A 27,138-nucleotide genomic window follows, 5' to 3' on the forward strand; every position below is an offset into this window, starting at 1 on the left:
AAAACACGACTGCCCAGTCAGACTCTCTAAATGAAATGAGTTCTTAAATGGAGCCGACCACCTGATTTCACTAGTCATCCCTCCTCGTTAGGAAAGTGCCAAGTCACCTTGCACTGGGCATTTTCTAAGTGCTCCCATTTGAGGTGCAGCTTTAAGTTGATATATTGCAAGCTAGCAGTCACCTACCAAATGTCAAACGTAACATGGCAGAAGGATTGGTGTCAAGAATTTTCTTAACTAATGTAGTGTCTGGGTGCTGAGTAATTTATTAACAAAACTATTAATGCTTGAAATGTTTTTGTCAAGTTTTGCAAAAATGTCACAAATGTTTAAGATGCCATCCACACAGGCTAACTGCCAGGAAAAAGCAAACCCATGACGTAGGACTTGATGGAATATTTATAAGATCCAGTTTCAAACAGATCCAGGCACTCGGCCAAAGTGCAAGATAGATGCTTCACTTTTAGAATTTGAGCTTCTAATGAAATTCAACAAAACAGAAAGAGAATTCAAATAATTTTCGGTGCCCAATAATACTTTTCTTGAGATTGTTCAATATACTCAGATATAGTTTTATGTAGTTATCCATTTCTTCCCAAAGAATTCCAGAGATATCTTCAAAATTCAGTTATGCTGCAAAAAAAAAGAGTGGTCTTTAATGGATATTCAGTTTAATCAACTTATTAAAGAAAGCAGAGACACTGCATAAAAGACCAACAGACTCAAAGAGGGTCCCTGGAAAGGAAGAGTGAAATTATTTGACAAAGTTACAGTGGACAGAGCCTGTAGATGTGATAACCCTAAGTTGCCCAGTGAGGAGGAGAACCTCCAGCAGCTGAGCTCTCTAGCCTCATCCTCTTCTGGTGAGACTGACGCTCTGTGCTGGAGATGGCTCACCCCCCAGCGGCAGCTTATGCCTAAAAGAATAGAAAAGAATGCTCATACCAAGAATTTTGCTACAGTTCAACATTGCATTGGGGAAAAGTATAATGAATGAATCATGTGAACTAGTTTTGTAAAGTCCAGACTCACTCCAGGCCACATAAACGGGTGTCATTTACGTAAAACAACAATTGTGCTTGAACATCAGTCCTGATGAGACTGAATGTTGTGGCCTGTTTCCAAGAATACGGGGGCCTGGACTGATGCAACCAGTGCTTCTCCCACTGCCGTCACCCAGAAAAACTAGTTCACAATAAACATTTTTAGAAGACACAGCTGAGCTCAAGAGGAAGAGCAGAAAGCCCCAGAGGTCAAGGGTGAGAGAAGCAGCAGGCGGCACGCAGGTGACCCAAGGCCTCAGGCAGGAGACTGGACCCGCAGTCCAGCTCACACAGCTTCCGGATGTGCAGCCTGTGCCCAAAGCAGGGAGACTGAGCTCTGCAGGTGATGTGCAAAGCCACAAGGCCACATATCAATGGATGGGGCAGCATAAAGACACTCGCTGTCTCCCCAGGATCTGGGGAGGTGAAACCTCATCCATAAGGTGCAGAATTTCCAAATCTGCAGCACGAGAAGGGTGTAGAGTCTGAATATGAGTGCCCGAAGACAGCAGGAACTCCAAGCAAAAAACTTACCTCGAAATTTAGACTGGAACTGCTGAAGCCTGCATGGACCGAAAGAAGCAAAAATGAGAACACTTTGAATAAGGAATTCCCAAAGCAGGACAGATGAAAAGACCGCACACATGCACACACACTACAATACACACCTTGTTTTTCCCACTTTGGAGCTGAGGAAACTGAGTCACATAGGAATTACGTAAGTTACCCCCGTCAAAGACCTATTCGCAATAAAGCAGCCATTTGAAGCCAGGCAGTATGTCTCTGTAGTTGTCTTTAAAATACGATGCTTAAGTCCATTTCATCACCATCTCGCTGCACCCACACAGCTGAAGGAGACACACGGCCCTGCCAACTGATGTCACTTCGCAGGACAATTACAAATCTAATTTGAACCAATTGATAACGAAGGCAATACATATCCAAGAATGTGTATTACCTTGGAGAAACAGCTCTCACAGTACCCAAAGAGAAATACTTAGCCTTACATGCATGTATGAGAAAAAATTAAAAATTAGTAAGCCAAGAGTCCAATGTAAGCTTGCAAATCCTGAGAAAGGAAGAAGGAAGATGATGCAGATGGAACGCCTGTGTGCCTTTGTTGACAGTGATTATGAGACCTCGGTTTTTCTTTTTTGTTAAAAGAATGTAAACCAGAGACACACAGCAAAGGAGGTGCAGCACAGAGCCACTGATCTCAGGGGACACAGCGCACTCTGAGTGTTAGGTGCGAACGAGGAAGTAACACTTCGGAGAGGATTTGGAGCGGGTTCCAAATCCCGCTCCAAATGATGAGACAGCGTTGACAGTTACTGGGCCCCTTTATGGAAGTCTTACCTGATTGTTCAAAAGGGGTGGGAAGAGGTGTTGCTAGGAAGCACATTCTGTGTGGCCCCTGGGCACAATATGTCACAGGTCTCATGAACATCTGAAATCTCCAGCTAGGGGTGTGTAGTTTACTATTATAGTGAGCAAAGGATCAGTCTGAGGACAGGCAAAATCAAAATGCACATGCCCTCTACAGGGGAAATTCCCTACTGGAGACAGCTTTGCTTGAGTGAGCTTGATGACAGTGCAAATGCTGGGGCTCTTTGTGTTGGCAGTGCGGTCACCATGGTTGCCAAATCGCAAGGACATGGTTATTTCCTTGACTACCTGTGCTGCCTCACCTCCAAAACTGGTATGTTGAAGTCCTAACCTCCAGTGTGGCTATATTTGGAGACTGGTCTTCCAGGGAAATAACTAAGGTTAAATGAGACTATAAGGGTGGGGCCCTGATCCCATAGAATTAGTGTCCTTATAAGAAGAGACACTCTCCCTCTCTCTCTCTCCCTTTCCCTCTCTCTCCTTCTTTGTCTCTTTCTCCCTCCCTCTCTCTCCTTCTCTGTCTCCCTCCCACTCCTCTCACCAAGCCCTGAGGAAAGGCCACATGAGGACACAGAAGATGACTATCTGCAACCCAAAAAGAGAGTCCTCACCAGAACCTGACCGTGCTGCCACCTTGGTCTTGGACTTCCAGCCTCCATAACTGTGAGCGATAAATGTCTGTTACGCCACCCAGTCTGTACTACATTGTTATGTCAGCCTGGGCCAACTAATACAGATGGAATTAAAGATAAGAGCAGAATAAGGAAAATAATAATGATAAGGAAAATAACGAGATCAGACGACATGTTTTATAACACATAGATTTCATAAATACTTGGGCCATTTTAATCTATGATAACATTGGGTATTTACAAGATAGGTCATCTTTGAACTGTTTTTCTTCTTCAAAACTGCTTTTGCTATTCGTGGCCCTTTTTATTTTCATATAAATTTTATCATGAGTGTATCAATTTCCAAAAAATATTGCTGAGATTTTGGTTGGAATTGCATTGAATCTACAGATGTTCTTGGAAATAATAACATTTTTACAATAACATGACATCTAGTTCATGGGCACGGCAAGTCTGTCCATAGATGAAGCTCTTCTTTCCTTTATTTCTCTCATGTTTTCTAATTTTCAGCACAGAGATCGCCTCATTTTTCACTACAATTATGCATGAAAATTTCCTGTCTGTGATGCTAGTGGTAATTTATTAAAATTTTATTTCCAGTTGTTTAATGACTGTATATAGAAAGGCAGTTATTACTAACCTTGTATCCTGTAACCTTGAAAACTTTACCTAAGAATTCTAAGAGTTTACCTGTAGATTCTTTTGGATTTTCTATCAACAATATTTAATACCTGAACACATTAAATCTGATGTCTCAACTATTTTCCATTTGCCGACTGATTTCCTCCGTTGCATTCCTGACTCTGTTTTTCAAAAAAGTATTTCAGAATTACGCTTCCAGGAGTCATCCATTAGATGAGAGGTTGCCAGAATTCTTCCGTGACCGCCCCACCTGCAGCCCGACTGAGCTAAGTACCCTCCCTTCATGCTTGGACAGCACATCTTCCTGAAATGAGCTGTGGATGAGACCATCTTGTCCTTGTCTTTCCCTTCTCCTGAAGACAAGGCCCATGCTCTTCAATGTTACATCCCTAATGCCTCCTGGAAGATAATAAGCTCTCAATAAATATCTATGGAACTGAAGAGCTAAACTAAATTATTAGCAACCATAATGGCCAAGGGTTTCACTCTGTGCTCTTATTCAATCCTCATGAAATCTATGAGGTAAGAAGAGCAGACATAATTAATAACCAGGTTATAGGAAGCTACAGGTCAAAATAGTAATGAAGTGGGAATTGTCCACAGCGATAAACCTGGTCCACAGTAGACCTGGGGCCAGGAACTCATGCTCTTTCCCTTCCCGTTTTGCTGTTTCCAGACAAAAATGAAAATGCTGAGAGTGTGGCTCTGGGTCAGACTTTTTATACTATGCACATAAAAAGCAAACGCTTAGGTAGAGGTCATTTATTGATTAATGTGTTTGTTCTAGTATCCAAGGCTTCAGGAACCAAAGGGCCATCATGTTTTTGTAGCAGGCAGGAGAGTCTTCTACAGTATTTACAACTGATATAACTGAGCTACATGGCTCAAATCTACAGATCATTATATTCATGATGGGATATTATGGACTGAATTGAGTTCTCCCTCTCTCAAAATTCATATGCTGAAGTCCTAGTCCCTGCAATGTGACTGTATTTGAAGATAAGGTCTTTAAAGAGGTGATTAAGTCAAAGTGAGGTCATTAGGTGGGGGCCCTAATCCAATCTGCCTGGCGTCCTCATAAGAAGAGGAGATTGAAACACAGACACACAGAGGGACGACCCTGTGAGGACACAGGGCAAAGATGCTTCTACAAGCCACGCAGAGAGGCCCCAGGAGAAACCAACCCTGCCAACACCTTGATGTTGGACTTCCAGCCTCCAGCGCGATCAGAAAAAATTTCTGTGGCTTCAGCCCCACACAGTCTGTGGTCTTTGCCACAGCAGCCCTGAGACACAGGTGGCACTGTCAGATGAAGTCCTCTTCCATGTATGAACACCTCCTGGGCTTGTCTCTCCTCTTTTCCTGTGCTCACCCTTCATATCCAGGCATGTAGGGAAATGGGAGGACAGCTCTTCCCACTCACATCTCACCTCCCTGCAGCACCTTACATCAGACCCTTTCCCCACCCTCATCCCCAAGACATACCCATCCTCCTTATGGGCATGACCTCCCACATGAGCACCTCACATGTGAACAGAGGATGAGCCAAGGGAGAGGAGAGATGAGGAGCGTCGCTCATGGGAAGAACAAATGGAACGCTGTCTGCAGGACTCACCACGTCCATGCAGAGGATACAGCCATTGCACCGTCAACCCCTATCTGCTCCCAGGCTGGGTGGACCTCACGCTCTGGACAGCAACCAGGGGAGAGGGTAAAATCAGACAACAGGATCCTTTGCTTGTTCTGACATCAGGCCAACCCATTGAAGGCATGGGAGAGCAAGGTCTTGCCCTGCCTTCTCTCAACTCATGTGTCATTATGCTTCCATAATGCTTCAGTTCATGTGTCATGAATTGAGAGATCTACTCATCATGAGATACCGCTTCTGCCTTTCTCTTCTACTGCAATGGCAGCACTAGAAGAGAAAGGAAGAATGGGTATGTGACTTAGGCTGAGTCCATCACACCCTTTGCCCTGTCACTGGAGGAGCAACAGGCTGCCTGTGCCCAAAAAATTTGCATACATTGGGCTTGGATTTATGTATTTATGCAAAACTCTAAATGTTTGTAAGTATTTAAACTCATACAAATAATCCTCAGTCCTTCGTTTCTTCTCTTGACTTGACCAAGCCTCCCCCCGGTGCTGCCTTTGGGACAGCCTTATTCTTTTGTTTTTTTGCTTTGTTTTGATTTTGTTTTCACTTTGAGACAGAGTCTCACTCCGTCACCCAGACTGGAGTGCAGTGGCACGATGTTGGCTCACTGCAACCTCCACCTCCCGGGTTCAAGCGATTCTCCTGCCTCAGCCTCCCGAGTAGCTGGGACTACAGGTGCATGCCACCGCGCCTGGCTAATTTTTTGTATTTTTAGTAGAGATGAGGTTTCACCGTGTTAGCCAGGATGGTCTCAATCTCCTGACCTCATGATCCACCCGCCTCAGCCTCCCAAAGTGCTGGGATTACAGGTGTGAGCCACCGTACTCAGCCTTTGGTGTTCTTTAATTCTGGGATCAAATTAGGCTCAAGCTGGGTGCAGTGGCCAACGTTTGTAATCTCAGCACTTTGTGAGGCCAAGTCAGGCAGATCACCTGAGGTCAGGAGTTCAAGACCAGCCTGGCCAACATGGTGAAACCCCGTTTCTACCAAAAAATACAAAAATTAGCTGGGCACAGTAGTGCATACCTGTAGTTGCAGCTACTGGGGAGGCTGAGGTGGGAGAATTGCTTGAACCTAGGAGGCAGAGGTTGCAGTGAGCCAAGATTACACCACTGCACTCCAGCCTGTGTGACAGAGTGAAACCCTGCCTCAAAAAATAAAAAATAAAAATAAAAAAAAGAGAAAAGAAACGAAGTAGGAGAGCTGAACTTGAATGTCTAAAAAAAAAATTAGGCTCACGTGTCTAGTTACTTCTAGTTTCACATCAATGCACGTGTGATTCTGAGCCACCTAGTAGTCTTTCTTTGGTGATAACACTATGGGCAGCTGGCTGTCTTCCAACTGTGTGAAAACCATATTTTGCTTCTGTAATCCAAAGTATACAAAAGTCTCACATTTTATTCCTACTATGTCTTACCAGGTCCCTGAACGAGTGAAATCCAATGAACTCTGTCATTTAATTAATAGTATTTATCAATGTTAATTTCTTAGTTTTGATTACTATATGATGGTTATATAAGATACTAATATTGGAGGAAGTTGAGGGTATACCAAGGGTATATTGGTAACTGCAGTATTTTGCAACTCTTTAAGTCTAAAGCATCTCAAAGTTAAAAGTTTAAAAAAATTCAGGCTTTGGAATTGGTCTGGAAATAAGGATAAAGAAATATTAAAGTTGTTGCCTTCGTTTTCTGGTTCAGGGATTGAGGTATGGTGGTGCCACAGCCTTTAATAAGGAATCCTCTTTTAGGTAGGAAAATATTGGCAGCTGTAACAAATAATCCTCAAAATTTAAACAGCTTAACAAGACAAAATTTTTATTTTTCTCTCAAACCACAAGTCCATTGTGGATATTCTGTCATGACCAGCAGTTGAGGGGTGGGTTCCAGGGCACTATGAACCATGACTGGCAATTGACGGGCAAGCTGGGGGTGCTATGTCCCATGGCTGGCAATTGAGGGGTGAGTTAGGGGGTGCTATGCCCCATGGCTGGCAATTAAGGGGTGGGTTGTGGGGAGCTATGCCCCGTGGCTGACAATTAAGGGGTGGGTTGGGGAGAGCTATGCCCCATGACTGGCGGTGGAGGGGTGGGTTGGGGGGAGCTATGCCCCATGACTGGCAGTGGAGGGGTGGGTTGGGGGGAGCTATGCCCCATGACTGGCAGTGGAGGGGTGGGTTGGGGAGAGCTCCCCCCCCCACACTGTTATTTCAAGACTCAAGCTAATGGAGGTTCTGCCGTCATCAACGTGTGGCTTCCAAGGTTTCCCGGGGGGTCAACATCTACCTGGAAACTGGGAGAGAGTAAAGGGATTGCCCAAGACAATCCCATTTACAATAGCTACAAATAAAACAGAATACCTAGGAATATATTTAACCAAGGAGGTGAAAGATTGCTACAAGGAAAACTACCACACACTGATGAAAGAAATTGCAGATGACACAAACAAATGGAAAAACATCCCATGCTCATGGATGTTAAGATTAATATTGTTAAAAAGGCCATACTGCCCACAGCAATCTACAGATTCATTATACCCTATCAAAATATCAATGTCATTTTTCACAGTCTTAGAAAAAAAAATCCTAAAAGTTATATAGAACCACCAAAGAACATGAACAGCCAAAGCAATCCTAAGCAAAAAGAACAAAGCTGGAGGCATTACATTACCTGACTTCAAATTATACTACAAGGCTATAGTTACCAAAACAGCATGGTACTGGTATAAAAATAGACACATAGATCAATGGAACAGAATAGAGAACTCAGAAATAAAGCCATACATCTACAACCAACTGTTCACAAAGGCAACAAAAACATACACTGGGGAAAGGAAAAAGTAGAACTACCATTCAATCTAGCAATCCACTACTGAATGTCGATCCAAAGGAAAATAAACCATATCAAAAAGATATCTGCACGCGTATGTTTACAGCAGCATTATTCACAATAGCAAAGATGTGGAGTGAACCTAAGTATCCATCAACAGAGGAGAGGATGAGACAATGTGGTGTGGGTGTGTATATATATATATACACACACATACACACACACACACACACACATATGGAGGTCATTATCTTAAGGAAAACAACTCAAAAGCCAAATACCACATGTTCTCACTCATAGGTGTGAACTAGAGAAAGTGTCCACACGGTAGCCGAGAGTGCAATGATAGACACTGGAGCCTCAGAAGGATGGGGGCAGGAGGGAGGTGGAGGATTTAAACATGATTTAATGGCTTCTTTGTACACTATTTGGATGGCGGTTCCACTAACAGCCCAGTCTTCACCATTATGCAATATATGCATGTACCAACACCACACCTGTACTCCATACATTTATACCATTTTGAAAAAAAAAAAAATTGCCCGAGAGAAGTGTCCCCGTCCAGGCCAGCAGCAGCCCACATCACTCCCACTCAGACCCCACTGGTGAGGACTCAGTGGCCTCGCGTAGCTGAAAGGGGCCCTGGGCAATGCAGCCTCACTGTGTGCCCAGAAGAGGCTCTGAGCTCCGTGCCTGGCTGGGAGACTCCACCACCCGCTCTCATTATCTATGCACCTTAATAGCCACCAGGCCTTTCAGAGGGAAGAGGCATCACTTAGACAGCAGGTAAGCAGCACAAAGCGGCTTGCTCTGGGCACTGAGCCTTCACCTGTGCCCTTCCCATCACAGGTCGTTGTGAGCCAGTCACAGAATCATTAGTGAGAGGTGGCCGGTTTCAAGTTCTCAGTCCGGGTCGTGAGCGTTAAGAAGTAAGGACAGTGCCAAATCATAATTGGTCAAATTTGGTTTGCCACTATAGGTCCAGCCGTTAGGTGAGGACAGTTCAAAATGGCGGAGCCCTTGGAAAGTGCCTGAGCAGTTCTGATATGGGAAGGGGCACGGGCGTCTTCAGGGAGCCTCTAGAAAGCGCTACGCTTGATGCTGTTAATATGTGTTTATTATATGCGCCCGGCCTCCATACTGTTTTCCATAGAGGCTGCACTAATTTACATCCTCACCAACAGTGTGTAAACACTACTGTTACCTCATTTCATACTCATAACCGCCCCCCTCCACGAATATGCCCACACTAGGACTGAGGAATCTTAGGTTAGGAAAGTCCCAGAATCCACAAAAGAACAAGACACAGTCTTTGCTTTCCAGGCCCCAACACTCCAGTGAAATGGTTGCAGCTGGCACGTGTGAGCTGGGCACATAAATCATAAGCCCGAGTGCCAAGGCCCCCAAACCAGCTGGCACGTTGGCTCCCAGGGTCCACACCCGTGATGGTCACCCGCTGCCTGACTGGTTTAATGAGTGCTAAGACAACAACCCATTCCTGCAGAATTCTGGTAACTTTGCAGTGGAGGCCTGAGCACCACGGTCAGCCTGTCCGGTCCACTCAATCCCTTCACAGCTGAGACCCCTGTGGTTCTCTGACCAGCGTCCATCTAAGGCTCGCCTGGCAGAGGCACCTGCTTTGGAGGACTCCTAAGAGGGGTGTCATACTATGTCTGAAAACTGCACCCCAGGACACCTCTACCTCCTTACTATCACATTCAACCTCTGATGGTAAACCCCCAACTCTGAGGAGCAAATACAACCCTAACTCTGCTTAGTTACTAGAAGTCGCTATCCCCCCCCAAAAAAAATAACCTCTACCAAAAGAAGAAACTCAGCACCCAATCTTAAATTTCCATACTGGCTCTTTTGCATTTCTCTGACACATGCCAGCTTAAACCCAGACACTCATATTTTGCAGACTAAAACTACTGAAAAGGTAACCTGCCCACCTTCTCCTAGGACAGGCCGACTCCTTTCCCTTGGGTCTCTACCCCATTTCTCCTCCTTTAGGATTCCTTTGGGCTTTGCGTTCTCTTCCCAGGACCAAAAGAGTCCCCTACAACCTACTATCCTTTCTTTTCTGTTTTTTATAAAGAGTGAAGGCAGAAGTGACTAAGGCAACGTGCTGACAGGAAGCCAGCACCCGATTTAAGGACAGTCTCCTGTAAGGGCCTGGCCCGCCCATCGTCCCTGACTCTGAACAGTGCTCTCAGTTCAGCAGTGCTGATAGTGAGATTAATTATCCTCCAGTCCAGCCGAGAAGCGGGGGTTGCCACATGGATGTGTCTCCAGCCACTTACTACACAGAGACTTACTCATCACAAGCGCTGAGGATGTTGAAAGGACGCACATTCCTGAGCAATATTTGTTCCTGTGCTAATTTGATTTTGGAAAAACCAGGCTCCCCCCTGCAAGAAAGGCAAGTGAGAGAAAGAAGAGCAAGCTTTTGCCAAAATAAATGGGAGGAAGAATCCAATTCAACTTCTCCTCGTTTCACGGTTTAATCTCTGCTTTCCATTAGGCAGTTGAAGAGGGACTGCCCCTTCACCTGTTTGCCTCTGTGACTTCAGACAAATCCAGTTGACAACGACAAAGCACCTTCTTTGTCCTTATCATCAGTTAATTTAAAGGGTGCATGTTTACTAACAGCTTACTCTATTTGGTGCAAACACTCTTCACATTCTTTTCCTTCATCAAAAACAAAACCCCAAAACCTTCCAAAAACTCACATGGAAACTTCCCGTCTTAAGTTGGCCTGGATGGCAGCACCATAGCTACAGAAATCTTAGCCGCACAACCATGTCTTAGTCGGTTCATGAGCCTCCCTCTCTCTGTGAAATGTCAGGAGCAGAAGCTCACATTCTGAGTGGCTAGTCTCAACTTTTACAACTCTGCACACTGCAAACACTGAGGTAGCAATGAGAGCTCCCTTTGACCCAAAGAAATTCCTTCCTCCAAGAATCAACCAAGAGGAAATCAACGTTTATGTTTCACACACAAAAAAATTGACAATAAACTTAATTAGACTTGGTATCTTAAATACGCCAACAACTGCTGGTAACTTCACAAACAGAATGAACCAAGTTTACTTTCCTTGAGTCATTACCTAGCTGTATCAGGAAACATTTGTTTCTACCAAAGTAATCACTTGCATGGAGTTTTAACATCAGTTGCAAGAGAAGTATGGTATAATTTTAACACTGTACTTGCTTGTATTTTATTTTAAATACAGAGTAATGTTTTAAATTGAATTTAACTATAAAACTTCCATAAAATAAAAATGCATGATCTCATAAAATCAAATCAGTCTTTAATTGTAATAATAAAAATTACATTTAAGTAATGGTGTCTCGGAGTTAATAGCTCCATAAAATCGCCCCTGAAAAGCTAATCTTTGCTACCTGAGTGACTCTTTCTTTAACATTCTGCAATTAAAAGACGAAGTTCTGCCATGACTCACCATGTGTCTGCGGCGGAACTCCTACTGGGAGTGAATTTCCAACGGAGCTCACCAGTGAGTAGTGAAGGGAACGTCCGAGCAAAGGTGTGTTACCTGGGCCCAGAAGATTCCACTCTCCACGCTTTAACTACAAACCACAGAAAAAGGGCAACGTGAAACCAGGACACTTTTTTAGAAAATTCTAAAATAACTACCATCTAGAGATAAAGTTATTTTTTTCCCCACTACACACCAGGAATAACATTTCCCCAGTGCTATACACCATTACTACTCATTTGCGGATTAGGGGATTTATAAGGATGATGTCCATTTTTTTAATGCATCTTGAAGTAAGCCAAGAGGAGATGCCACCTTACAAATGCATTTTACGTCTAAGAAAGGCTTCTTCTGTTCCTCTACATCTTCCAGGTAACAGACATCAAGAAACCCAGCACCGCGGACTTAGCACCCAGGCACACGTTCGCATGTTCCTATTTATTTCACGTGTGCCGACCTCCTATCCTGATGAGGCCTCAAGTCCCCTGAAGACAGGGACTGTGTATTTTATTTTCCCCATGCATTTGCTCTAGGACTGGATCTTCAACACGTACAAGTGGGTGCAGGGAGGGAGGCCCTGAAAATCTTCACCAGCATCGACGCAAAAGGCCAAAGCCAAGCTTGTCTTCAACATCAGCCTCCAAAGGCCCCCCTTCTCTCCCCAGCCTTCATGTCCTCCCACGTTCCCTCCACCGATCCACGAATGCACCGCAGCTTCCTCAGTCTGGAAGTCGCCTGAGGGCTTATGACTGACACAGAATTAGGAATCCAATCCCACCGGGCAATTCCCAGCTCTCCAAGCCCCTGTGATGCCTGCGGAAGGGGCAGCGGCTGAGCTCCCTAGGGCTGTGGCTACACACTCCCCTCTGCAAGAAACCTGCTTCAATTTCAGGCTTGTCTACCTACACACAAACCTGATTCTAGTAACCCCGTGACAAAGAACCTCTGTTAACTTCCTTCACCTCCAGAATAAAGAGGACCCGCTAAAGCCTCCCAAGGTCTCTTGCTTCCGGTTCCTCTTCTCTCACTACCCCTCTTCCTAGCCTTCCCCTTGACCTCATGTAGAAGATTGTTTCCTACTTTGGAATAAGTGGCTTAGGCCAGAGAGTGCCACGGCTTCTGCGTTACTCTCTACCCTCACCCCGGTCACCAGCGCTGGAGCCACAGCCCTGCATCTCAGCTCTGTGGCCAAATGCACACCCACCTGGTCAAGACTGCCAGCCACACACCCCAGCCTCCATCACCCACACCCACATTGACAGAGGTTGCCCACGAGCAGGCCCCAGGGGCTTCCAAGACCAGGACTGTGAGGGATCATTTGACTCATCAACAGGACAGGATAACACTTGTATTTTTAAAAGAGTCTTTTATGCGCTGCGTGAAGAAAGGCTGGGCAGGCGTGGGTGGTGGGCAGGCTGCTATTTCCATGAGACCAGAGTTCGAGGCTTCCTCGTTTAGCCTCTGTCCTTCCACACAGTGCAGGCAGCAGGGAGGGAGGACAGGTCCCCGGATGACCACGTGGGTGCACTGGGACTGCAGGGGTCCTGGTGGGACATCATGCTGGCCACCTAGCCCATGGGCAGCAGAGAGAAAAGGGCAGATTCAGGACATATTCAAGAGAGAGAACCTGCAGGATTCAAGTCATCACATAGGGTGGATTCAGTAAAGGGTATCAAGGATGAGGCCCAGGTGTGTGACATGAGCAGCTGGGTGGATGGGATGTGGAGGCTAAACCAGGGGCCACTGCAGGAGCCCCACATCTAGGTCAGAGGGCTGTGAGCGCCACACCAGGAGAACAGGAGACAAGTCGTGCAAAGGGAGGTGCCTTACCCACAGCCATGCAGCCTGGAGCCCAGCAGAGAGGTCCCCCTGGAGATACCACGTGAAGCAGATGACAGTGGAGGCAGGGGATGCGATGGGATCCCACCAGGAGGGCCTGAGAAGGGGAAGACAGGAGGCCTGGGCTGACACTGGAAGGCAGGTGGAATGGATGGCCCGTGCAAGGTGAGGAGTCCCTGCAAGGTGAGGCCCAAACAGGAGAGTGAAGACCCCATGGCCAAGGCTGCCAGAAGCAGAGGGAAGCCTGCTTTCCCTAAGCTCATGAACTCAAGACTGAAAAGGAAAAAGAAAATCTTTCTTACTCAGTTGTATTATCACTAGAATAACAAGTACTTTATCTCTTTTTCTTGGAACTGTTCCGTTTTTTTGCTGCAATATTAGTTAAAATGGGTTTCTTACTTAACCTTAAAATTCAAATACAGTTTATAGCTTGTCACAAGTAAACTACAGCATTTAAAAACAAAATGATTTACAAAGGTACTTTGGGGAAGATATTCATGACTGAATGGAGACTTCATAAAACGAAATGAGTTGAAATCATTCAAGGAAAAGATAGAACTTCTCATCAGAAAGCATTTATAGCTAAGTCTAAGCCTAAAATTAAATAGTTAAAATTTCCAGCACTTCTGCTGTTGTATGAGGTTCATGATCGCCCTGCCACATTTGACCAGTTGGGCCATTAGAAACAGAAAGGTACAAAATTGCAGAACAAGTGTCTCGTGTACACTCGCCCACGCTGGTTGCTGCTCAGGTCTGTGCTCTATGAAATGCAACTGGACTGCAAATATATATGTATATATTTTTGATAATGAATTCAATAAGTAGCCAACATCTCATAATATAGAATTGAACTGTCATTGTTTTCGGCTAGTTTTAACTGGGAGCCCTTAACTAAAGAATAAAAAGTATTCTTATCTCTATAACTAGATAATTACAATCTATATAATTAATTATATCTGATTCATCTGCATGGAAGAAGGAAGTTTACTTTCTCTTGCAGACATCAATTCGCCTCTCCCCACACAGCACTCTCATCACTTGGCTCCTGCAGCCAAGTCGCACCTGGGCACAGCACCTGGGCACCTGGATACCACTCCTTGCCCTCACCTGGGTACCCCACTGCTGGCACCTGGACACTGCCTTGCCCCCCTCACCAGGGGACCACCCGGTCTCCCACACCTGGGCACCACGCCACCCCCCACACCTGTGCACCATTCCACTGCTGGCACCTGGGCACCGTCCTGCCCCCTTCACCAGGGGACCACCTGGACCCCACACTTGGGCATCACCCCACCCCCCTCACCTGGCCACCACCCCGCCCCCCTTCATCTGGGCACCGCCTCACTCCCTCACCTGGGCACTGCCCTGTCCCCCCTCACCAAGGGACCACCCGGCACCCCACACCTCGGCACCACCCCATCCCCCCTCACCTGTGCACCTCCCCCACCTAACCTGGGCACCGTCCTGACCCCCTCAGCAGGGGACCGCCCAGCCCTCCACACCTGGGCGCCGCTCCACTCGCCTCACCTGGCACCTCATCACCCAGCCCACGGCACCCCGCAGCCTGGCCCCAGGCCCACCTTCCAGGGCTCCCCGCGAAGCCTCCTGTCCGCTCAGCCCCACGCGCGGCACCGCAGGTCCCGTGGGTTCCACCTTCCCAGCGCCTCTGAGGCCTCGCGGTCGCTTCTGCCCGCACCCGAGCGAAGCCCGGCAGATAAATCTCTGGGGACAGCGCCTCTCCTGCCCCAGCCCCGGGGTCTCCCGTCTCATCCCACGCAAAGGCAATCTGAGCCGTGACCTCCGAAGCCCCCAGATCTGCCCCCGAGCGAGGCGGGCAGGGAGAGGACGCGCGGCCCCCACCCACGCAGCTCCCAGCGCGGAGTCCCGGGACCACCTTGCGGAGAAAAGTCGGCCCGCACCTGCCGCGGAGGAGAAGCTGGGGGTGGGGGACCCAGGAACTCCGGCTCGGTCCAGACGGGGCACCTGGAAAAGCCTCGCGCGGGGAGACTCGGGACGGCGGCGAGGAGGGAGGCTCCGCGGACGCGCGTGGGGCGGCCCGGGACGGCGGGTGCCAGGCGGAAGAGGGGGCGGCCCGGGGCACCCAAGCTCAAGTACCGCTCCCCCGACGTGCATCCGGCCCTGGGCGCCTCCCCCTTTACTTGGCTTCCTCCCCCACGACCACCCTCGGCCCCCCCCCTCCAAAAACAGGGGCGCCCCGCGCTCCCCCTGCGAGGCCACGCGAGCCCCGACCCCCCGCGCACCGGGCTGCAGACGGGAGACGGGCTCCAGCCTCAGGAGGCCCCAGACTTGCTGGAAAGGCAGGTGTGTTTCCGGAACGGAAAGGTCTGTTGACCGGCAAAAGAAGTATTTACAAATCATTCTGTAAATGTAGAGACCAAGGGGGAGAAAACGGATGCCTCCTAAACCTCCATGAGATCTTCCGAGGACTGGAGGACACCGGGCCCAGCCCCTGCAGCCCCGTGGGCTCTGCGATGACCCCACCCGCTTCCCTCCAGCCCGTTCCTCCAACTACGGCCGCTGAGTCCAACCAGCCTCCTTCCTGGCCCTGAACACACGCTGACGTTCCTGGCCCTGAACACACGCTGACGTTCCTGCCCCCACGTCCACCTGAGGAGACTCTTTCTCAAGCCCCTGCCTGGTACCCATCCGCCCCTCTGACTTCCTGTCAAATGGACAGATGCTTAGTCATTCGTTTTGTGAATGTTAAGCGACTTTTTTTTTTTTTTGAGATGGAGTCTCACTCTGTGGCCAGGCTGAAGTGCAGTAGCCCCATCTCGGCGCACTGCAACCTCCGCCTCTTGGGTTCAAGCGATTCTCCTGCCTCAGCCTCCCTAGTAGCTGGGATTACAGGCCCCTGTCACCACGCCCAGCTAATTTTTGTATTTTTAGTAGAGACGGGGTTTCACCATGTTGGTCAGGATGGTCTCAAACTCCTGACCTCAGGTGATCCGCCCTCCTGGGCCTCCCAAATTGCTGGGATTACAGGTCTGAGCCACCGCGCCCAGCCACCAGTCTTCTTAAACGATAAGCCCCTTGAAGGTGTTGGGAATCATTATTAGATCAGATGAGTCGACTTCGTGCTGATCATAAATAATCTACAACCTTGTCCAATTTACTTACTTTCTTCTCAATTTACTCTTCTACAAAGGAAGGATGATAAGCCAAGTAATCTTAGTTGTTCCCAAGGGGATTTTTATTGTTACATATTTTCTCCTATCTGTGAGTATTACAGGAGAGCAGGCACTCAATATGTCCTTGCTCCTGGGGTTTTTTCCTCTTTAATAGCTTACAACTAAGGTATATTGGAAGGTAGGAAAAGCCCTGGTCCATGCCAGGGGAGCTGTCCCAGGCTCCCAGCCCCGCAACAACATCTACAGAATTCTAGAGATAAGAGGCACCTAAGTGAGTCTTTATCTACCCTTCCCAGTGAGCAAACAGGAAAGCTGTCAAGAATTTCGGAACGCCCCATTCTGCACAGTCCATTGTTTGAAACTGAACTCTGGACCAAAAGTGCTTACAGTGAAGCCCAACGTTTATGACACGATCTTAGCGGGGTCAGACCGCTCTGAGAATGGTTTTAGCTGGTGATTCTTTTCCTACTACTTAAAGAAAACAGTGTATCTGGAAAATTCTGTTTTTGGCTAATTCCTAAATAAACAGAACACAAGGAAGTAATTACTCTTGGCATAAATCTAGTGTCTAGAATTATAGGATTTCTTCCCACAAAATGTCAAAGTTGGACTTAAATCAACACATGTCACATCATTGTCATTCCTTAAAATTAGAAACAATTTCAAATTGCTTCAGAACAACTTATCAGTGACAATAAACCAGAACTGAACATTTAAAATAATTTTTATTTCATGGACCTCCTACAAGCTTAGTGTATGGAAAAAGTGTTAAACACAAAATTATCTGTGAGTTCTGAATAAATATTTACCAATTCTATCACTATCACTTATTACCTCTCTGAACGAGCCTCTTCGCCTCTAACTCTGGGCTGCTCGGCCTTTTTTTGTTTTTGTTTTTTTCTTAACTTAGAATGTGCTTCCCATTTGAAAAGGTGAAATGAGGATTAAATAAGACAATTTATGCAAAATTACCTAAAATAGTGCCTGGTGAGTAGTAAATGCTCTGTAAATATGTGTTCCTTTCTAGTATCCTTTCCAGTATTAGAAAGATTTGCCTTGTAAAACTGTCCATTTTAAAAGAAGCAATAGGGCTAAAGTGAACTGTTGTGGAGATGAGTCCCAGTACACACCAAGAGAAAGTTCTAGCACCGCACTGATCGGTGCTGTACACACCAAGAGAAAGTTCTAGCACCGCACTGATCGGTGCTGTACACACCAAGAGAAAGTTCTAGCACCGCACTGATCGGTGCTGTACACACCAAGAGAAAGTTCTAGCACCGCACTGATCGGTGCTGTACACACCAAGAGAAAGTTCTAGCACCGCACTGATCGGTGCTGTACACACCAAGAGAAAGTTCTAGCACCGCACTGATCGGTGCTGTACACACCAAGAGAAAGTTCTAGCACCGCACTGATCGGTGCTGTACACACCAAGAGAAAGTTCTAGCACCGCACTGATCGGTGCTTAGGAGGAAAAGTAAATCAGATTCGATTTTTCAGTATTCTTATACTTAGAACATAAAACACCAGATTCTAACCTAATCCCCACATGAGGCATATGGCTTATAGACGACAAATTAAAGACAAAAATACATAAACAGTATTCATTCCCTTGTCCTAAGACTCCACAGCTACGTCTTGAGATTCCCCCTTGAATCTTTGCTGCATTGGACGCTGGGGTGCTGAACTTGAATGTGCCCTGTGCTTAGAGATTGAGTCAGGAGCTGCATCTGTGCCTCCGGAGCACCTGGTGTGTGCCTTGCTGGGGAGCTACTTAGCACCACTTCTGTTTCTGAATTCAGGAAGAAAAGTGGAGTAGCCGGTAGCAAGCAGGAGCCAGAGGGCAGGAGGCCCTGGAGCAAGAACGGGCAGCTGCTCAGAGGCCCAGCACTGCAGCCAGAACTTTCTTCTTTTGTTGCTGGCTAAGAAGAGAAAGATTGGTTTGAAGTTCCCAATAGGTTTCAAGTACTACTTTAGGCTCCAGAGTATGAAGAGATGAATAGGAAAAAAAAATCCCTTCTCTTAGGAAATTCAAGGTCTAGCAGAGACACAGGCACAAAGTCACCATCACAATTTCCCATCTGATGTGCTAGGACGACTTGCCTGTGCGGACAGGGAGTTACAGATGCTGGGATGCCTTGCAAGAGAGGGCACGTGAGCCAAGTCTTGCAAGATGAGTACTACTGGGGGAAAAGGGGTATTCCAGGAACGTGGTTCTCCAGCTTTTAGCCGCATCAGAGTCACCTGGGTTCATTAAAGCGTGGATTTCTGGGTCTCCTTCCTAGAGTTTCTGATTCAGTGAGTCTGGAGTGGGGCCCGAGAATCTGAATGTCTAACAAGTTCCCAGTTGCTGCTGCTGCTGCTGTGAGAATCAAGTTTGAGGACTGCTGTGGAGAAAGCGTGGCAGAGCCCAGTGGAGACAGAAGATGAAGACACTGCTGAGACGCACACACCGGGGCCCGCTCCCCAGAGCATCCGACTGCATCGGGGCGCTTTTCAAGCTCCCAGGTGATTCCAACGGACAGCCCAGGGTTAAACATCAGCTCCCAGCAACTTCTCTATTCAATCATGAGCGAAAGATGAGGCATGTCCTGTTTCTCCCAGCTCTGCGTCATTCCCAGACATACTAGGTGTTCTTTAATGCTCCACCTCAGTCATGGATTCAAGGTTGACCAAGACAGAGTCAGCATCTCCCCTAGAGATACTGTTCCTCCCGGATGAGCTGAGCTACCTCATGGCCTGGAGTGGGGCCTGTGCACTGTGGTCTGCTCACTGATTTCTTGGGATGAATCTTAGCCGTGCCTTACACTAAATTATAAGCTCCACAGAGCAGGGACTTCAGTTTCCTGCCTGCTGCTGTCCCCCACTGCCCAGCACAGGGCCTGGGACAGAGCAGGTGCCCAGTGTTAACTTTTGCTGAGCAAATGCCCTGGGAGTCACTAAAGCCTTTTGTGTGGGAATGCCTGTGGAATCTTGCCTTTTACACACAGCTTGTCACTGAACTTTGTGTGTGTGATTTAAAGAAAGAAATAGAGACCATCTTTGGTGTTGCAATGCCTAGCATTTCAGCCAGGCTTCTCAAAACAGAACCGACGTGATTCATAGGAGCTGGAGGAAAGGGATTCATCAGGGAATTGGCTCACTTGATTATGGAAGCTCAGGAGGCCCACGGCAGGCCATCTGCACGCTGGAGACCCCGGGAAGCCGGCAGCGTGGTTCAGATCACATCGAAAGGCCTCCCAACCAGGGAAGCCGGTGCTGTAACTCTCAGTGTGAGGCAGAGGGCCCAAGTACCAGAGAGGGTGGTGCACAGGGGGCTGGTGTGAGTCCCTGAGTCCAAATGCCATGCAGCCTGGAGTTCCAATGTCCAATGGCAGGAGACAAAGGGCATCCCAGCTTTGGAAGAAGGGGCCAGAATCCACCTTTCCTCTGCATTTGTGCTCCATCTGGGCCCCCCTTGCCGACTGAAGGATGCCCCCCACATTGAGGGCAGATCTTCTCCACTCAGTCCACTGACTCGCACACCAAACTACTCTGGAAACTCCCTCACAGACATGCCTGGGGCAGCACATTCATTCTAACCAAACACCAGGCCAACTGGATTTCCCTTTCAGCAGAAGAGGGCCATGCCCAGTGCCCACTGAAGCATAAGAATAAATGGTGCTTTGTCAGGTATCTGGGCATCCCTTAATACCCTGTCACCTTGACATCCAAAATCCACCATCCCAAGCTCCCCCTTTGTCACTTTGGTACCCATAAACATCTCCTTAAACCATGTTTAACCTCCAAATAAAGCCAATAATAAGGTCATATTTCTGCCTAGCATGATACAGCCATGCTGTATACAACCAAAATCACATAGCAAACCATGCTGCGGTTTGAACATGCTCCTTCCAAAATCCAGGTGTTGCCAATGGGATGGTATTAAGAAGTGGGTCTTTAAGAGGCGATTAGGCCATAAGACTAAATGCCCTTGTAAAGGGGCTTGCTGGAGGGAGCTGGCTGTCTCTTGCCTTCCACCAGTGGTCCTCCAGCTCTAGCTGCATCAGAATCACTGAGGACACAGCAAGAAGGCCGACACCAGATGCCAGCACCTTGATCTTGGACTTCCAGCCTCCAGAACTTTGGGCAAATTAATTTCCATTCTTTGTAAAGTACCCAGTCTCAGATACGCTATTGTAGCAGCACAAATGACTAAGACACCTTCACCTGGTAAAGGTAAAGAGAATCTTGGATGCAAGTAATAGATAAGCTTTAAAATTCCTGAGGTAAGATCTATAAGACCTAATGACAAGAAGCACAGCTTATTGCTTACTTGAGAGTCTGTTCATTTTAATTTATCAATAGAATCTTCATATATCTGATTTGGAAATATTCTTTAAAACTTTTTTGCAGGGAGGCAGGGAGAGTTTGCCCCACTTCTCCTCTGTTCTTACGCTTCACCATGAACTGGGTGTTTTCTGACCACAAAGCCACAGTAGCTCTCTGTTCTTGAGTTGAAGTGGCAAATACTGGGTCCACCCAAGATGATTCTAAAGCACAAGCCGCATGGGTGCATGGCTCAGATCCACGTCTCAGCACTCTGCCACGTCACATCCTTTTGAGCATGCTGCAGCCTGGGGAACAGCATCCTCCACCTGCTGACTGAGAAATCAAAAGTTCAGGCCTCGTTTACAGATGGTTGTGCACAATACGTGCTACATCGGCCCAGAAATGGAGAGATGGCTCTGAAGGACAATGTTGAAGGAAATATTTGCAGTGGGCAGGACTCCCAGCAAAGCACCTGGCTGTTCATTTTGCCCCAAAGAGAATATGGCCTGAGACAGCAAGAGCCATCAGTATGAACGGATGGCCTGGGACTTGGAAGGAATACAGCTGGAAAACTGATAAGAGAGCAGTCTCTGCAGGAACTGTGTGGACAGACTTCTTCAGTGGACACACAGTATGGACAAATTTGTGATACATAGGAAAGCTTACCAAAGGGCAACTTCACCAGAGAAGGCTTAGAACAGATCCCAATCTTTCTGGCACCAGAGACCAGTTTCATGGAATATAATTTTTCCATGGACCTGGGATGAGGATGGTTTTGGGATGATTTGAGCACATTACATTTGTGCACTTTATTTCCATTATTATTACATTGTAATACATTGTATTATTATATTGTAAATAACCATACAACTCACCATCATGTAGAATCAGTGGGAACCCTGAGCTTGTTTTCCTGCAACTAGCCAGTCCCACCTGGGTGTGATGGGAGGTACTGGCTGCACACAGGCACCAGGAAACTCTGTCATGATGGGTGTGTTGTTCATTGTGATTTTGATGGCGGTTACAAGACAGTTTGCATTTGCTAAAATTCACAGAATTATAAAATTTTAAAGGTGTATGTGCTTTTTAGCTCAATATACTTGAATTAAAATACACGAGGTACATAAACATAAATGGACAGGAATATTATTACTGCAAAACACATAACAGAAAATGTCAGTAACTAAAGGAATGCTTGAATAAATCGTTGTATCTGGACCACGCATTATTCTGCAGCTATTAATGATCATTTTAATACACAAGTTTAAAAGTCCTACTAATAACTCTGCAAATGCAGATTTAACAGCACAGCTGAGTTTCTTTTGAGAATCATTCTCTAGAAGAGTACAGACTTAGGTATGCAACAATGTTCCTCATTCCAAACCTCTTTATTTTGCCGTTTTATTGATCTGAGCCATTATCTGTTAAAAATCAGAAAGGAAATGGAAGTACACAGCTATCCTGGGACACGATTAATTTGTCTCACAGAATAACCAACCCAAGCGCAATAAAAAGAATCTGAGACCAAATGTTCAGATTAAGATTATATGCTGTTGCTTTTCATCCAGTTTTTATGGTGTTTAAACAAGGATTTGGTGGAGCCTTGACTTCTAAAAGGTCATACTGTGCGACACTGCTCTAAATCTTTGTCTGGTCTCACAACAAGGTGAGTTTCCTTAATGCTGCCACGAATCAGGTAAAAGGCACGCCAAGGTGAAAGTTAAATAAGAAACGATCTCAAATAGCATTTTTTAAAAGGCAAACATCAACCTTGTAAGTATTAAAAGCACGTTCTAAAATCCACTCTGATGACAGTTGAAGAAAGCCGCCTTTATGTGCACGGAGTCCTGGCTCTGCGCGGTCTTTTAAATGCGAGTGTTTACCTAAGGCTGCAGGCCAGGACCAGGCTCTGGCCTTGAGGAGGTGCCTTTGGGTTGCACACAGTGAACCCGATCTTTAACTCATAAATCGCTCTACACCTTTGTCTCCCCGGAGAAAGGCAGAGGTCTGCTCTCTCACAAGAACGTACAAGCCTCTTTAAAGTCAGGTGGCTTTTTACTCCGCGTCTCCATGCTTGTTGATTTAGAGTCTCTGTGAGTGACAATGCACATCACTGGCTTTTTTTTTTTTTTTTAGCTCTGTCATCTGTGCTACTGAGTGTACTTTGCCTCAGATCAAAGTTGAAAGCTTCTAGAAAGATACACAAACCACAATGTGACAAATAGCATGCTGTGTTTGACACAGCAAACAATAAATTACTTTCATCAATCCAGATAAAGAATCCCATGTTTTCAATGCTAATTCTGATGTCTGAAATGATAGAACTTTACTACACTCTCAAAGAATGAGGAGCTTTAAATAATGAGGAAAAGACACAAAACTCACATACCACAAGTTCTGAAATTGCCATTGTTTGAAAACCTGTGGTTTCAACTTGCTAAATTAAAACTTTGCAAAACTTAAATGGAATGGTCTGTATTCAAATAAAACATGTTCATTTGTCTCCATTTTCTTAGTTTAAAAACAATTTTTCTGTAGTATATCTGTACCCAACCAGACTGTATCAAAACAAGGTTTCAATATTATTTAACAATTCTATAACAGCCTATTTCTTTCCCGTGTAAACTTTTGCCACAAGGTGCCCATTAATAAGGAATGGCGTTGAATAAAGTTGCCACACAAACACTCATTTGACCCGTGTGGTACGTCTCACTGGCCATCGTCTGAGACCAAAGAAGAAAGGACACCGCGCTTCCTGAGCACCTGCTGCCCACTAGGCCCTGGCAAAGGGCCTCACGCGCTTCCTGAGCACTGCTGCCCACTAGGCCCTGGCAAAGGGCCTCACGCGCTTCCTGAGCACTGCTGCCCACTAGGCCCTGGCAAAGGGCCTCACGTGATACCTAATGTAATCCCTCCACAGTCCCCTGAGGCGGGTATCATCACTCCCATTTTCCAAATGAGGAGACTGAAGTTCAAAATAAGTGCAATAAGTTGCCCAAGACCCCACGCACCCAGTGAGTGAGAGAGCCGAGATCTCCACCTTTCCTTTTATTTGTGAAACCCAAACTATGACACTGTGGTGGGGACATTTCCTTCCGATGAATGAGTTACTCTAACATTTAAAAACGGATGCATTCACCTTTTCTTTCAGAATCCTGCCTGAATCCAGGAGAAACCCTCCTGTCATTTCACCAGGTACAAAGTAGTTTAATGTACTTCTACCACCGGAGATTCTGAATTCCACATCCTTCAGGTGCCCACTCCGGGTGGGTACTGGGCCGCGTGGTGAGGACGAACAGTTCAGAAAACAGGAAAAAAATACTTTGGATCCCAGGAGAACTGTGTTTTCCACTTATAAAAAGTATGCACATATATGCACTTTCTATAGACATAAATATATGTTTGGATTCAGACGTCCCGCCAGAACCTGAACGTTCAACTGTGGCCAGCGGTCACCCCTCCACAGTCTCAGCGGGCTCCACCCCGCACGTGTCGGCGCCCGCGACCCGGGATCCTCGAGAACCACGATTTGGGAGTGCGCCGGTTTAGGGTCAGCAAACACGCTGGGCTGAATGTATCATCACAGAACTCAGAAGGGAAACAGCAAAGCGGTGTCGGCGCCCGGGCCTTTCCTGCGTTGGCGCTGGCCGCGGGGCCCAGGACCCGGGACGTTGGCGCCCGCAGAAGGGAAGGCCCCGGCCACCCTGCTCCGCTACAGCTGCTGGCCTCTGCGGTGACGGGTGGGGGCAAAAACTCTGCAGAAAAGTCACCGTCACACGCGGAGTCCAAAACTCCCCTTTCCCCGCTGGAACCACTTTCTCCAAAGAGCTCCGCCCCGCTCTCTTCCCCGATCCGCGCCCCCAGACCCCTCACCGCCTCGCTCTCCCCGTCCTGCCCCGCGACCCTCCTCGCTCCAGCAAGGTCCCTGCCGCCTCCCGCGCCGCGCGCCCCGCACCTGCCCGCAGCCCGTCCCCTCCCTGCAGCGCAGCGCTCTGGGTTCGGGTCTCTGCCCTCTCCTCCCGCCTTCCCCGCCGGTCTTCTTGGCTTCCGTGTCCCCCTCCCCAGTCGGGCCTCACCCCCGCACCCAGCATCTGCGCCCCCCTCCCGCTAGCCCGCGGCCCCCGCGAGGGCAGCGCGCTCAGCCGGGTGAACCCGGGACTGTGTTCCTGGCCCAGCGCTTTCACAAAAGGGCGCGGAATAGTAAGTCCTAGTTGGAGGAATAAACACGGACCCACACTGGCTATGCCGAGACTGACGCAGGAAAGGACGCGAATAAAAACATTCATTAAAATATGCCACGACCAAACCACGGAGAGAGTTACAATAAAACAGAACAATTTCAGAAACAGAAGTGATATTATTCCTTTATTATTACTGTATGGACAGATTGCCTGTCCACACAGTAAGTCATCAGCTGAGACCAAAACAAGCTCAAACGCGTACTATTCCTTTATTTCTGTTTCTTTTAGTATGTCTACTTGCATAAAACTACAACTTTTTCCACGAATAAAGTGTACACGAGGTAAAGGTTTTGAGCAGAACATTTGTTTTAGTGGATATCAAGAGAAAACTGCTTCTTGGATGGTTTGATGGTCTCCGGGCAGTCGTGGCAGGAGGGGCACAGCTGCAGGGTCTCCCCCCCACCCCACCCCCACCCCCCACCCCACCCCCACCCCCCCCCCCCCCCAACCCCCCCCCCCCTTCCCCGGCTGGGCTGCACTCGTTCCTGTGCACGCGGTGCGCACGGGCGTCTAGAAGCACACACCTGCTGAACTTAAATACAGTCTAAACTCCGTTTCTTTATGATTCATTTTAAGGGTAATAAAGAGTGACAGTTACTACACAGGGTTTAATCTGGGGGGACATGGAACCCATCAGCAAGACTGTTACTACTTAAGGGCTCCTAACTGGGAAACTGAGTCCAGTCCTAATTAAAGGAATAAATTTTTCCCTGTGGATGTTGAAAATAAATCCTTAAATACTATACAAATGAAAGAGCCTCCTATGACACTTAAAATTTCCACAAAAGCATTTACTTCCAAATTATCTCTGTACTGTGAAAATAAAACAGATGTGTGAACTGCGGAGAAGCAGTCCAGTGGCCTCATTTTAAATATTCTACCTATGAATTCATACATTCTGGACTCATGGACTAAAATCTCGTTTAAAAAGGAGTAACAGGCCAAACGCAGTGGCTCACACCTGTCATCCCAGCGACTTGGAAGGCTGAGGTGGGAGGATCACTTGAGGCCAAGAGTTCAGGACCAGCTCCCGCAGCAGAGTGAGACCCCCGCCTCTACCAAAAAATAAAAATAAAATAAAATTAGCTGGGCATGGTGACATGTGCCTGTAGTCCCAGCTACTCAGGAGGCTGAGGTGGGAGGATGGCTGGAGGCCAGGAGATTGAGGCCGCAGTGAGCTATGAAGATGCCAGTGCACTCCAGCCTGGGGGGCAGAGCAAGACCCTGTCTCTTAAAAATAAATAAATAAATAAATAAATAAATAATAAATAAATAAATAAATAAATAAAGTAGTAATGCTGTGTTTCATACATGGCAATTATCAAACTATCCAAGAAGCAGTTTTCTCTTGATATCCAACCATTTTCACTTTCCTGAACAAAGCAAACCATGTGGCCACACTCAGATGGAGGGGTGGGCAAAACAGCAAAGTCACTGGGTAGAGCGCCGTGGAGACGCCTGTGTGCACTCTGCCGGGCAGCTGTGCGGTCCCTCCCCCTGGAGGCCTCCACTCAGCCATGTGTCTTGCTTGGACGGCTGGTATGTTAGATAATACGCCAGCCAAGGCTCACAGCGGGCGTGCACACGGGCTTCCTGTCCTTTCTCATGGAGAAGCACAGCGGGGCTGGGTAGCTGGAGGATGAAGCTGGAGGATGAAGCTGGAGGATGAAGCTGGGTAGCTTTGGGGCACCACGGCTGAGCTGCCCCGGCCCAGGCCAGCCTGGGTTAGCCAGCAGCCTGTGGCTCCGTTTGAACGTTAGCTACTTTGGGTTTCTTCTTCGGTAGATTGCCAGTCCATACAGTAAGTCATCAGCTGAGACCCAAACAAGCTCAGAACAAGCTTCTGCTCAGCCCAGCCAGGACCGCCAGCTGCAGGCCCGCTTGGAAATCCAGTGAAGCTGAATGTCTGAAA

The 27,138-nt window shown here is 47.3% G+C and overlaps 1 protein-coding gene across 3 annotated transcripts; it reads right to left on the reverse strand.

Moving 5' to 3' along the window:
• Positions 1 to 22: 22 nt before the first annotated feature.
• On the reverse strand, positions 23 to 15,675 carry LOC104666148 (WW domain-binding protein 11-like). 3 transcript variants are annotated; one of them, XM_030931960.1, is made up of 5 exons: positions 15,442 to 15,675; positions 13,514 to 13,698; positions 11,648 to 11,774; positions 1,578 to 1,606; positions 23 to 633 (listed from the first exon to the last, which is right to left on the reverse strand). In XM_030931960.1, exons 1-5 carry the CDS (start codon positions 15,653 to 15,655, stop codon positions 625 to 627), a joined length of 564 nt encoding a protein of 187 aa, XP_030787820.1. In that variant the 5' UTR covers positions 15,656 to 15,675; the 3' UTR covers positions 23 to 624. The 3 variants fall into 3 exon arrangements, 2 of the variants coding, with proteins under 2 accessions (XP_030787820.1, XP_030787821.1); XR_004057863.1 differs by lacking the exons at positions 23 to 633; positions 1,578 to 1,606 and adding an exon at positions 12,888 to 13,251 and having other exon boundaries at positions 11,691 to 11,774; XM_030931961.1 differs by lacking the exons at positions 23 to 633; positions 1,578 to 1,606; positions 11,648 to 11,774 and adding an exon at positions 11,789 to 13,251.
• Between the last annotated feature and the right edge of the window lie 11,463 nt (positions 15,676 to 27,138).

Source organism: Rhinopithecus roxellana, chromosome 6, assembly GCF_007565055.1.
Source record: "Rhinopithecus roxellana isolate Shanxi Qingling chromosome 6, ASM756505v1, whole genome shotgun sequence".
Classification (NCBI taxonomy): Eukaryota; Metazoa; Chordata; class Mammalia; order Primates; family Cercopithecidae; genus Rhinopithecus; species Rhinopithecus roxellana.

Bases quoted from the DNA above. Each gene is read 5' to 3' on its own strand.
- LOC104666148 (XM_030931960.1), bottom strand. From the start codon at position 15,655: ATGCACGTCGGGGGAGCGGTACTTGAGCTTGGGTGCCCCGGGCCGCCC. The intron at 13,699-15,441 runs GTGCGGGCCGAC...CTCACCTTGCAG, and splicing joins CAGCTTCTCCTCCGCGGCAG to GGACTCCTCACCTTGCACGG. The intron at 11,775-13,513 runs GTAAGGCACCTC...TGTGGTTTGTAG, and splicing joins TCCAGGCTGCATGGCTGTGG to TTAAAGCGTGGAGAGTGGAA.